The sequence below is a fragment of the Lipophrys pholis genome (genome assembly GCF_963383615.2).
Source record: "Lipophrys pholis genome assembly, chromosome: 1".
NCBI lineage: Eukaryota > Metazoa > Chordata > Actinopteri > Blenniiformes > Blenniidae > Lipophrys > Lipophrys pholis.
In genome coordinates this window covers 37,665,690-37,678,864 of record NC_137635.1, presented here as the reverse complement: position 1 = coordinate 37,678,864, position 13,175 = coordinate 37,665,690, and the positions used below count along the sequence as shown (strand labels likewise).

The 13,175-nt window shown below is 40.8% G+C and overlaps 2 protein-coding genes across 2 annotated transcripts; one reads left to right on the top strand and one right to left on the bottom strand.

Annotated features, from left to right (window-relative positions):
• The first annotated feature begins 17 nt into the window (after window positions 1-17).
• cUnh14orf119 (chromosome Un C14orf119 homolog) lies at window positions 18-2,121 on the top strand. The gene is made up of 2 exons (XM_080467405.1): window positions 18-709; window positions 803-2,121. Exons 1-2 carry the CDS (start codon window positions 302-304, stop codon window positions 974-976), a joined length of 582 nt encoding a protein of 193 aa, XP_080323531.1. The 5' UTR covers window positions 18-301; the 3' UTR covers window positions 977-2,121.
• On the bottom strand, window positions 1,297-13,102 carry LOC308111244 (uncharacterized protein; the record flags this gene model as incomplete). The annotated part of the gene is made up of 42 exons (XM_080466075.1): window positions 1,297-1,998; window positions 2,487-2,534; window positions 2,686-2,832; window positions 3,090-3,152; window positions 4,173-4,235; window positions 4,374-4,454; window positions 4,548-4,637; window positions 4,716-4,805; window positions 4,911-5,000; window positions 5,108-5,197; window positions 5,277-5,336; window positions 5,438-5,521; window positions 5,617-5,703; window positions 5,796-5,879; window positions 6,242-6,310; window positions 6,404-6,466; window positions 6,543-6,605; window positions 6,693-6,782; window positions 6,869-6,958; window positions 7,123-7,215; window positions 7,300-7,368; window positions 7,448-7,531; window positions 7,971-8,057; window positions 8,274-8,357; window positions 8,465-8,533; window positions 8,610-8,672; window positions 8,765-8,827; window positions 8,906-8,977; window positions 9,277-9,366; window positions 9,469-9,558; window positions 9,664-9,750; window positions 10,050-10,139; window positions 10,248-10,316; window positions 10,742-10,840; window positions 10,936-11,025; window positions 11,199-11,294; window positions 11,415-11,483; window positions 11,587-11,676; window positions 11,764-11,832; window positions 12,230-12,254; window positions 12,452-12,507; window positions 12,991-13,102. The coding sequence occupies 42 exons, from the start codon at window positions 13,100-13,102 to the stop codon at window positions 1,445-1,447; spliced, it is 3,822 nt and encodes a 1,273-aa protein (XP_080322201.1). The 3' UTR covers window positions 1,297-1,444.
• Between the last annotated feature and the right edge of the window lie 73 nt (window positions 13,103-13,175).

Here is a 13,175-nt window from a genome sequence, read left to right as displayed (position 1 = left end):
TGAACCGGCTGGATTACACTACCAGCTTCCTGTCTCAATTTGTTAGCCAGATTAAGACGGGTTTTTGCTCTGCATCGTTGGTCTTCGGTAATGTCCACAATGAGGTGATTAACTCTCAACAGAGATGAACAATTCCATGTATAGATAAGGGCGATTGTCGTGAGATGCAGGCTTTAAAGTCACAGTCTGCCGGTTGGTCACATTTAACGTTAATCTGAGCCGCATGTGAGGGTTTTCTCTCAGCAGCTGGTATCGATCAGTAGCAGAGGGATTACTGTTTGGAAGGAATACTTTCGGGAAGATGTCGTGGTTCAGTCATGTCAGTCAAGGTCCAAGTGACCTGCAGCCGTCGGGCAGCCTGTTCAGCCCTCTCAATCCCAGCCTCGGTGCGCCCGCAGCGGGATCGGTGGCCGTGGCGTCGCACGACTGGGCTGGTTTCTCCTCTCCCAGCCCGGAAGACTTCCCGTCGGCTCCACGGGGAGTCTCTAGCCCACCCAGCCTCGAGAACCTGTCCTGTGCTTCTCCCGGTGCAGGTTCGGCCAGGGAGCCCGAGCCCATCTCCTACGTGACCCTGCAGGAGCAGCGCTGCGTCCTGAGCTGGTTCCAGGGCTGGATCGCCGCGCAGAGAGACAGGTTCCTGCAGGATCTCCTGGGCAAAGCTGTGCCAGGAAAAGTGTGCACCCTCCTAGATTCACTCAGCACTCTCCAGGTACTCCCACTGCACAAAGCATCCAAAAGAGGGAAGGGTTTGCCCTTTGAATGTGTCATTGATGCCTTCCTTCTCCTTCTGTGCTCTGCTCAGGTTAAAGACAGACTCCCAAACATCTTCGAGTGCCAGTTGCGCCTGTGGACCCAGTGGTTTGAGTCTTGGGGAGAAGAAGAGAGGAATCATTTCCTGCACATGTTGGAGGAGCGAGATCCAGTGTTTGTGGCCCAATTTTATAAGTGTGTAGCCGGCACAGCAGGAAGAGACTGAATACACGACCTCCGCAATCGTTTGCAAGCAAAACGTGTGTGCCACAGAGGCATGTTTGATGTGAGACAGTTGATTTAGAAAGATACTTGTGTAACCGAGATGAAGTGTGATGTGGAAGGATAACCGTGCAACTTTAAGACCACAATCGTAAGGTGTTTTTTCTCTGTTTTGTATGATTTCGTTATGAACGCAAAATCTGCTGTGTTTATAGGCTCCTGACGACTGCTGCTTTGTTTTACTTGCTGAATTTGAAATAAAGCAGGGATCATACATGTTTTCTACGAGTGCTTTGAACATGGAAAACAAAACGACAACTTAATGGGATTGTAAAATTGTTCTTTTTATTCATTTATCTGCATCCATTTAACAGCATCACCCATGAATGAAATATGTAAAACATATTCTCATTCTATATAAAAAAAAATGTATGTCTAATTATCATCTTAAATGGACCAAATGTCACTTAACCTATTTTATCCAATCAGCTGACTCAGGAGAAAGCAAAACCATTGGCCATGAATTTTCAACATTCTCAACACAAACGTTGATAAATGGATGGATTTTGTCGGTAAAACGTTGACCGGTAAACGAGTATATAAGAGATCTGGCGTCGGCATCGTAAAAAGAGATTTGCCCCCTTCTGTAGTCCAGCAGGACACCCAGAGTAACAGGTTGAGTCTCAAGTGGAATAGTAATAGATATCCCATCAAGAGCTTTGAACTGACCCTGTCTGTTCAAGATTAGAGTCCAGAAACCGTGAGCCGGTTTAAATGCGAGTGATCCCTTTCTTCGAGCAGATTCACTGGCCATGCCGAGGTGGTAACAGTTTCTCCCTTTGACAGACACCTCCCAGTAATGTCTGCCAGCTGAGAAGCCTGGCGTCCCCAGGACCCCGAGAACCACATTGAAGCGGCCAGGTTGATCCTGGATTCCTCGTAAAAGATCGGTTGTGGAGATTTCAGTGTTGCCTGCAGACAAAACTATTCTTGGATGTGCTGTGTTGGGATCCAGTGTAATTATTGCTGTAAACAAAGAAATGGCATAATAGTTTATTATTTGACCTTTTTTTTTTAACATTTTTATTATGTTCAGTGAGATTGGGTGTTCTGAATTGTGCCTATAAATAAAAGTTCTTATTAAATGACAAAAGTCCAGTGCAGTTATACAAAGGGAGTTACAGTTTTAGTGTCCAACAACATTGGTGTGCATAAATCAGGGTTTCTTTTGTGTGTGTGCAAATGACCTCCCTGTTTGTAAGTGATATCTCAAAATTTAACTAACTTGACAAAGCTTCGCCAAGAGCTAACACCTGGGATTAACCCTCATATTCAAAGTGATCTAAATGTCTTATGTTTGTAAATGTGTCCGTGTCTATATGCATTTATATATAGCTATATATCATATATAATTGATGTGCTGCTTTGCAGTGGCTTTGTTGTTATGTTATTTCTTCTGTCCTTGTGAACCCATGAAACCTAAAGAAATGTAGATAGACTGGTGTGTAACATACGGGTATAGATGGTCGAGTCATTCACATCCTTCAGCATGTTTTGAAGATCTGAGGAAACAACATGTCGTATTTTTCACATGCTGGTGGACTCAGGAAGTTGTTTGCGTAGTAATTCGTTCCTCTTAAAGAAGACGACAACCTTTATGACTTCAGTCAAGATTTTGCAGTTATGAACTGTGTGTGTGAGTAGTACACGTACTGTTGTATTCGTCCCGCAGCTTGTTGTTCTCCCTCGTCTGTTCCTCTAACTCCTGTTGCAGCTGTCTGAGGGCAGCGTCCTTGCTATGCAGCTGCTGCTGCAGGCGGTCTGCATCCTCCTGGCTCTGCTGCAGTTGTCTTTGTGAGTCTGTTTGATGAAATATCGACCTCAAAAACTACATCAAATGGCTCGGTGGCTTTCAAGCAGAGGTGTGTGTGTGTGTGTGTGTGTGTGTGTGTGTGTGTGTGTGTGTGTGTGTGTGTGTGTGTGTGTGTGTGTGTGTGTGTGTGTGTGTGTGTGTGTGTGTGTGTGTGTGTGTGTGTGTGTGTGTGTGTGTGTGTGTGTGTGTGTGTGTGTGTGTGTGTGGGATGATAGCCTCGTCGCGGTCACACTGAGCCTCTTACCTTCACACTGGGTGTTGACATCAGTGCAGCACATTGTCAGGTCTGTGACTTGTTCCTTTAATTCTGACCAAAGACGAAGACAAAAACATTAAAACAGCCAGACAAGTGTTGAATGGTAGATACAGGGATGGACATCATTCATGGTGAATATAAAGATACTGACAGCTGTTTTCAAGGTGTGAACTACCCCGAACCCACCAGGCCCCTTATCTCACACAGAATATGATTCCTCTCTGGCCAGGAAGTCATTTTCTCTCACCATTAACAGGATTGATAGATCATTAAAAGAGGCGATTCAAAAAAGTCTTCTTGAACTTGTTAGGTGCTTTTAATTTGAAGTATCTGGTGCATCTATTAATATAGTCTATAACATAGTCTTAACACTCTTGGTTTTGTTCCCCGGTTCCAGTCTGGGTTGGGCCAGGGTTCTTTTGTGTGTGGACTTTGTCGGTTCTTTCTGTATGTGTGCAGACTTTCAAAAGGTTTTCCAGTTTCCTCAGACAAGGCCCAGAAAAAACATGTACTTGAGGTGAATCGATGACCGGGAATGTCCGGTATAAGTGTGAATGTGAGTGTGTGATTGTGCGTTTGTTTGTCCTGTGATGGACTGGTGAGCTGCTCAAGGTGTATCCTCTGTTGTCACCCATAGTGAACCGGGATCAGTTCCAGTGCTCTGTAACCCAGAGTTGGGTGAAGTGGAACAGAAGGGAGGTGATTTCTTTCCGAAAATTAGAAAACAAAAAGCCATGCTGGGAAAAGGCAGCCATTTGAACTCTAAAATTCTCTTGCTGCGGGAGTCAAATGCTTTTGAATTTCCTATGGGTAAAAGATCAGATATTTGTGTTTCATGTAAAGGTCAAAGTGAAACCTGGTTCCAAAAATCAACAGCCAAATGTAAAGTATATACCTAGAGCTTCATTGAAAGTACATTTAACAGAGTATTTCGATACTCCCCATCTCTGCATGCAGATCTGGAGTCCCCATAGCACTGCCTTACAGCACACAGTGGTGCGGCATTGTTCTTTGTTTCTGCTCCCTTCATAGAGCCAACAAAGGCATTCACCACAGTAGTACAATACTGACCTTTATTTGTCCTGTCAAGTATTCTGTTCTCCAGTTGTTGATTCTTTAACTGGTTTTCCAGCTCTGAGAAAGGGAAAACAAGACAGCAACTAAATACATTACAAGACTGTTTGGATATGTTTAATCTCGCCTCTCGCACAAGAGGGAAAAATGGTTGACTGCAAACGACAAATCAAACAAATCTGAAACAGGCTGACAGACCATTTGTTTTCTGTGTGGCATCTCTGGGTGTCTGTTCCCGAAGCTTCTTCAAATCTGCCTTTAGATCGACAATCTCCTTTACTGCAGAGACACAATCATGGCGGTGTGAGTTTGAACAACAAACAAGCAGACAGCCTGAAAGATATTGGCTCAAGATATCTCTATATTTTATACTCATGTCAAAATGCTTTGCATCTGCATTTTTGAGTTGCAGTTCAGAGTCTTGTAGTGCGCTCCTCGTTAAATTGAGTCTCTCTTGAAGTCCTGAAAAGGGATTTGGAGGTGAGAGGTGTAGGTTTGTGTTACTTCATGCATTGTTCTTGCCATATTTTTTTCATTTACCTGCAACAAACCCAGCATGCATCCCTTGTAGGTTCAATATTTGGTCTTCCAGAGGTTTGATTTTTCTGTGAAGAGCTATAATTTGAGCCGCTAAAGAATAGGGAAAAAAACAAAAGTGACTTTCAGCTTCACGTTTGAGTCCATCTCTGGGTTTTTGTTTTTTTATCCTTGACAAAAACAAAAGCAAACTCTTACACAGATTAGCAATCCTCATATCACTTGAATCCAACAAGACTGTTTTTTCTTCAATCTGGTTCCTGGTGTCTTCTAACTCGTTCTCCAGATCTTCAACAGATTACATTTTCAAATATACATCAGATCATGTGTCTCATGTTCTTCAAACCACATTAAATCAATTAAATGAATGTAAGGTGCTTCCAAGTTGATCAGACCATTAATTCCTTTTGCGAGTGTCATTTTTTCACGGCGTTCTTGCTTCTTTAGAGTTTCTATTTCATCTTGTTGAGCCATGATCTGAAAAGCTAAGCAAATACAGCTTGAATTAGCAAAGCCAATGGAAATGAACAGTATCAGAGCCTTTCCGTTCCAGTAAAGTCTCACTTAGTTTTGTGTTTTCATCTTGAATTCCATTGATCAGACGCCTGAGTTGGTCTTGAAGTGCTGCAGACAGGAGAAAGAATTTATTTATGTTTTTTCCCACAATTCATACACAAATAAAGAAAGTCGTTTCACTCCAGATGTTATCAACTTATGCTTCTCACCTGCAATTGTTTGGTAATCTGTGTCATTCGACGCCACACTAACTATTTTATCAATCTCCACTTGCTTGGCAATAATCTGTAGAACTGTTGAAGGTGTATATAGAGTTAGAGTGTTATATAGAGCAGCATCTCCTGACAATACATTTATTGTCGTGCGCTGCTCATTGGGTCATTCTCACGTATTTGTGGCTGGGGGCTTGTCTCTTTCAGCTCTTCTCTTTTCTTATCCAGTACTTGATTCTTTTCATGCATCAGTTGTTGAAGCTCTGCGGGACAAAGACAAGAGTTTGTTGATGGTTCATTGTGCGCCTCATCTCGCAGGGCCAATGGATTTAAATCAACACAAAGACACACTCACCTTCGACCTTCGATTTGGACTGAGGGTTTTCCCGTTGTCTTTTTAGTCGCTCCAGGTGCAAAGTTAATTCGGAAATTTGAAGAGCTGAAAGAATAAGAAGATTGAAATCCAATGTTTTCCTAATACAAAAACATATTTTGCCCAAAACCTGTCACTTGTGTTCTTTGCGTGTCTATCCTGAAATGTATCTGTACGTCACAGTGTGACCAGGGCCATTTCCAGAGATAGGAAGAGTATTTAATATTTGTACTAAAGCGTACTAAAGCCTAATACAATTACAGATAAAAGCAAAGTTGCCCATGCTCATTGTATTACTTTGTCTGCATGACCTGTATAAAGTATCTAAGTTTAAAGCACATTACCAATGAAGTATATACAATTCATCAGCAAAAAGTACATACACATTTTCTCTGTTAAAAGAATAAAGTTATTCCTATGGCTTTTACCAAGTGAAGTCTGAGAGGGAGATTTAGACTGGAGCTCTTTAAGTTTGCCGTCCAGGTCGGTCTGAAGATCTGCCGGAACATATTAATGACAACGGTTGATCCCACAAGATTTCAGACACGCGTTTCAATCAGGGACGGTAAATAAACAAAGACAACACTCACCTTTGACTTTCTGTTCGGAGTCAGAACAATGAGCCTCTGTCTGATTTAGTTTGTCCTGTAAAGCTAGTAAGAAACCTTCATTATTCAACGGATTTGACTATATTTCTTATTACAGAAACCTTACCAAGACTGAACAAACCTTTGATGACAGCCAGATAGTGAGCATGCTCCTCCTCTTTGCTCTTCAGCTGCTCTTTCAACTCTAGAAAATGATAAGGCTTGTTTCAGTCCTGAGACACTTCCACATGTCCACATATCATTTACGTAAAAGAGGAAATTAAAGACCCACGAGTTACTGTAAGAGCGGTTGGTCGGTTCTTGGTTTCTTTTTCTCTATCTGGTTCTCGGAGCTTCCTTTGCAGATCAGTGACGTCCAAAACTTAGAAAAAAACGGGAAAAAGTTACGGGTAATAGTAAATCCCACAATGAAAACATCAACAGACATCTAGTTCCCTCTTTACTTACTCAGTTTAGTGTTGGTCTGATCCTTCTCATTCATCCCACGGATATATTTCTCCAGATCTTTCCTTTTGGCTTTGAGTTCATCTCTAAGTTCTGCAGCAAATTCAAACAAGTTAAAGATTCATCACCCACCGAAGACGAGGATTCCTCTTGATGTCACCACCGTCTTCTGTCAAGTTGAGACCTATTATTTTCCCATCCGATCCTGTATCTGTTGCCTCTCTCTTTTCGCAGGTGGGAGTTAGTGAGATACTTACTGGCCTCCTGGGAGGGTTGTAACGTCAGCTCGGGGTCTGACAGTCGTCTCTGCAGGTGCTCCACTTCACTCTGCACCAGTATGGTTTTCAACACTGACAAACAACACAACAAAAAAGCGTTTGCTTACTAAAAAGAATCACTGTTGTAAGTTTGCACAGTTTTTTTTCAAGACTCACTTAGTTGGATGTTTTCCTTGTCCATGTCTTCTAGTTCACTGATAAAGCCGCCCAGTCTGTCGTGCAGCCCTGAAAAGCAGTAACATATTACAATGGAATATTTCTGATTGTCAGCGTCCTGTTCAGTGTTCTTAATAGTAACACTAACCTTCCATTCGATCACTTCTGGTCTTATTGATAGGTTTTTTCTGAAGGTTCCATATTTCATTAATCAGCTCGACGGCTTGTAAAACTAAAAACAAACATGCAGGAAAAGCTACTTCAGATGGAAATCAATCGAGCCATTTATGAGTTCAGGGCACAAATGTTGATCGCTCACAGTTGCTTAGTTTTTTGTACTGGGTGGGAACATCTCACACACTTATCGGATCTGATTATTAAAAAAACAAAACAACCTGGTTTAACAAGTCACCACAATAGAGGCTGCTTGCCAGGTGTTTGCTATGAAGAAAGACACTCAGTGTCTTGGTTTTGAGCTTTCAGTGAAAACAGAAAACTGCATGCCTTTAGAAGAGAAATCAAGAAACTCTGCCACATGCAGCTCAGCCACAATGCTGGCAATTTCTGATATGTATACCGTTCGCCAGATTCAGTAACAGAGGTTCAGAATGAGATGGAATAAGATATAGAAGATGATGGCAAACATCACAGAGTCAAAGCAATGAGCTCACTTGCTCTGGGAGTGGCAGACTGCCTCTCTATTTCTGCATTCCTGGTGTTCAGTTCATTTTGTTTTCCTTCCAGATTCAGCTGAAGCTCTGTGGTCACACAAGGCAGAAATACAGAGCTGAATAAAATAATATAAAAAGAAAATGTCAAGGAGATGAAAATCTGAGGATCTACTTTCACATTTTGCCAAGGACAAACAGCTTGTTTGAAAAGTTGATTGAAATGTTTTAAACTCAAAATGATGAATGTAGACACCCTCCCATTATTATCTGTGTCACACATTGACTCAAATACCTGTTACTCACCAGTAATCCCGTCTTGATCTTCTGAGGCAGAAATCTGTTCCTTTAAAGTCTTGATCTCATCAAGAAGGTTGATCACATTCAGAACTGGGCCAGAAAAAGTAAACATCACCTCACAAACGGGACTTTGAGTCAAATGATGAGATGAGCCGCTCATCCAGTGAACAATGGCGAGACACAGTCACATCACTTACCGAGTGCCGCTTCTGAATCTCCAGTTTGGTTCAATTCTGCCATCTTGTGTTCAATTAGAAGCTTTACCTCTGATTAAAAATAATACAGAAGAAACTTCAATATGACAAGGGAGGGAGTTCATACGAAGTGTGATTTACTGCTTACGCTTATATCTGTCCTCAGGTCTCAAGCACGATTTGGTCAACTGCTGCAGTTTCTGCTGCAGGTCTGTTTTTTTTTTATAAAAATATAAAATCAACACAGTAAAACAGTATCATATTACAAAAACAATTTGAATAATCAAACTTAATACTGCTTACCATTTAATTCAATCTGAGCTTTGGCAAATTCTCTTTCTTTGTCTTTAAGCCGAGCCCAAGGATCTGATTGAAAACAAGGAACACAGGTTCACTGACGTGAAACACCAAGTCATCAAGCAGATTCTCAGGAGGTGGACTCACTGTTAGTTTCACCGGTTGGTGTGGTTTGGTGAAGTTCTCTGATCTCTTCCATAATACCGATGCTCTTCATGACTAATCACAGTAAAACAAAACAATTTAAAGTAGATGTTGAAGGCCAAATGTCTTACATGTTACATGACATATACAGTAGGTGTTTAATTTAATTTTATTTAATTTTATTTAATTTTATTTAATTTTATTTAATTTTATTTAATTTTATTTAATTTTATTCTATTTTAATAATTTTATTTAATTTTTTTTAATTAAATTGTAATATATTTTATTTTATTTATTATTATGTCCTTGTTGGGGGAAAACATTGAGTGTGGCATGGCTTGCATCACACTCACTCTTTTAAAGTTTGTACTTACTTAGTTGCGTTTGGGCATAGTCGATTTCTTCCAGTTGTTTCTCCAAAACATCTTGCTGTTTTTTCTCCTCCTCTACTGAACTTTTTAACTCTATGATTTATGAAAAAATAAATAAAAAAATCCACTTTTCAATTTTAAGTAATATATGGCATATGTTGAATACAGAAGCAAACTTTTGTAGCAATTATTTACCTTCAAGTAGCGAATCAGAAGACTTTTTGGCATCTATCATCAACTGTGCCAAAAGTATTATCTCACCCTGCAGCGCCAGAATCTCCTTTGCTTCAAAAAAAAAAAAAAAAAAAAGTTTAAAAGAAAAAGTCAATTGAATAGTGCAATGAAAATGAAAACAACAAGAAAAAAGTTGTTGAAGTCTTCTTCACATACTAAGTTCACTGTTATTCTCATCGCGATTCAACTGCAAAATCTTCTTTTTGAGGAGCTCAACCTTTTGCTTCCTTTGCCTTTGGAAATCTGCAGAAAGAAATCAGAACTATCAGAGTCTAGGGTCCGCCCCACGGTTTCTTCCTGAAGAGGGAGTTCTTATGAACTTCTCTCCATGCGAGGGAGTTTTTCCTGGCCACTGTTGCTTGTTACATCTGCTTGCTTTGGAAAGGTTTAGTTGGGTTCTGTTGTACTCTATCATTGTAAGAGCGCTTTGAGATGTTTGTTGATGTGATTTAGCGCTTTACAAATAAAATTGAATTGAATTGAAATTGAATAGAAGTGTGTCGAACAGAGCCGAGCTTTAGAAGCTCCGCACGGAGACTCACCGGCGCCGTGACTACTGGCTTCCTTAATGTGAACACTGATCATCTTCTGCATGGCTGCTATCTTACTGTTGACAGAAATCAGCTGAAGCACTGGAGACAAAAAAAACAAAACAACGACATGTATTACAGGAAATGCTCAGTCACGACAGTTATTAAAATGATCCCGTTGTGCAGTTGTATGAAAACCAGCTTACTTACACCCTGAGTTGACTTTATCTCCTTTGGATCGCAGCTCGCCCAGCTTGCTGTCGAGTTCTTCTTGTGCGTCTGGTGAAGATGAGCAGGAGAAAAGCGGAGTGAGCACAAAATTCATTAGGAAATAAAGAAAAATAAAGAAAATACTTTAAAAAAAATAGATGTCTGAAGCAGAGTGTCGTCCATCCAGCCATCTTCTATACCGCTTCACCTTGTTCAGGGTCATGGGTGTAGTGGTTAACACTCGTGCCTCGAAGCGATGCGGTTTGCATGTTCTCCCCTCTGTATGCATATTGGTGACTGAATTAATGTGTGTATGTGTGTCACTCTTCGCCCTGTGATGGACTGGTGGTCAGTGTGGACTCGCTCTTCGTCTATAGCCCCAGCACCGCTCGGTGAAGCAGAGTAGAGGATGTGATTGATTCATGTTTTAATCATTTTACTGTTGTTTAACTTAGAATGTGCTCATTAGGTCACTAAAGCAGACCACAGTTTACCCAGAACTCTTCTGTCAAGCTGAAGGCTGCTTCCTCTTCTTCTTGATTCTGATTCTTGTAAATCCCAGATGTGATTTTGAAGTGAGATTATCTGAAGGACTGCACATATACACAAACAAACAATAACTCACATCGAATGTTCCACTCTTTATAGCTATTAAGCCTACAGAAAGCCTTTTCAAAAACAGACTCACTGAGAGTTGAGTCTGGGTTTCTTCTTTCAACAATCTGCTGTGTATTATTGTTGAGTTCAGTGAGTTTCTCTTGCAGCTCTCTCTGTAACTCTGCTGGATGCATGTTGGGAAATTAGACATTTGATCAAAGCGAGCTTAAGTTAATCCATTCTTATCAAAATTCAAAACAGGACTGATGGTCAGAAAAATATAGCCATATTCACATGTTTGAAGACGTAAAATAGTTTTGACTGGCAGAAACAGAAGGAGAGTATACGGCTCACCTCCGTGTTCAGTCGGGTTGGCAGTAGACTTTGCTGCAAGTTTGACTTTCTTTTGCAAAGCGTTCACCTCCCCGGTGAGGGCCATGATTTTCAGGACTGAAGGACAAACCAAAGTAAATTCAGATAATTAATTGAAGAAAGTGAGACATTTCGATATGGACTGTGAAAATCCACAACTGAATGTTGGTAGTTTCACGTCTTTTCTTGTGAACCCACTTAGGAATGTGTCGTTGTCGAACATGTCCAGCAGCTGCTTCATTTTGATGTGCAGGTGAGTTTTATAAGCTGTCAAAAAAAAAAAAAAACACACACACAATTTACATTAGCTAATGTAAGTGATCTGTGTTCGTCTCACATGCTGGGACAGGACCGATGATTAAAAGCTTACAGCCTGTACTCGCAGAAGCGATCAAACTGCACGTGTCAAGCTGAAGTTTGAGCAGTCTGACTTCACTCCTCAGCCCAAAGGCTTCTTCGTCTGTCGGGAGGGTAAACAATAGAGTTAACAATTTGTCAGAGCGACCAGATGATAACCCGTTCCTGAAAAATGTATGCCGATACTCACTTAATTGATTGTTGTGGAGAGTCGTCTGCTGAAGCTGCCCACTGAGAAGCAGGGTTCGTTGTTTTGCGGCTGAATAAAAAAGACAAAATGTTAAAAAGACAGTTTGGCGCTGAATGAATGTTGTGTTCTGCACATTAGCTCCCTGTTGTAACAATGTTCCTAGTTATAACGTGTATACTGTGGAAAGCCTTTTTTATTTCGCCTTTTAAATAGTGTTATGTTTGTAAGGGATCGTCGAGGCACGTAGGTCGCACCCATGTAAACAATTGGGAAATCTTTGCTGTAAATAGCAAAACTGTTTGAGTTTTCTCCCCCCCCCCCCCCCCCCCCCCCCCCAGTGAGTATCTCTGTGCATTCCCTGCTGACCCAACATGCTGCGACCTCACACAGAAAAACAATCTGAATAATCCCGAGAATTCAAACCATCACACATTGCATGCATTTGTACGTATATAGAAACACTTACCATCACAGGTTTGGACATCAAGTTGCTGCAGGGGAAATTAATATTACTCACTTAAATAGGACATTTTAATGATCTTTTATTCACACTTTCATAAAGTCTGACATCATAACAACATAACAACAGTGACACATCACAGACATTATATATTGTTCATATTTTTGGGATTAATTGTTTTTGGTATGATTGTGTGTGTATTGTGAAGTCATCCCTTTTTGGACTTACAGGGATCGTTGGGACAAAATCGTCCCCCGTTGAACATTCTGTACGAATGACTTGAACTGTAAGACAAACAAAATCTCTCAGTTAAGCCTTTCTTGAGCCAGTGACCAGATTTGGTAACTCGCCTTCAAGAGGAACAGTTTAACCACAGTGAATAGATCACAGTCGCTGAATCAAGTTGGCATGTGCTGAACGTCCACAGTGTCTTTAATAAATCATATTTCAGGCACTTTATTTTATAATATAACGTGTCGCGCTGGACAGTATTACTCAGTGGTCTGATTATTATTTAGAAGCATTTTTAGCCAACAAGCAAAGAACAATGTGTGATGTTGACTAGTTTTCAACTTTTCAACAAAATTGATTGGGAAAACAAAATCACACAATTCCGTTCCAATCCTTGTATCCTCACATCATTGTTTCAATTCTTTTTTCTTTTCTTTTTTTTTTTTAATCGACTTCCCATAAAATTGGATTAACAATTCACTTTTAATGCACCAGTCGGCTCTCAAACTGACATCGAAATAATGTATGCTCCTCACCATGTCTGCTGCCAGAAGCAAGAAGCACTGACATGAGCAACAGGGAAATCCAAATGAAGTGCGATTCTCCAGCCATCGGCCCGTCTTTGGCAAATAAACACAGCTCTTCCATCGGCATAGTTTTTCTATCCAAATTACTGATCAATGTCCAAGAACAGAGCTGGTTTCCCAGAAGAGGAGGAGCA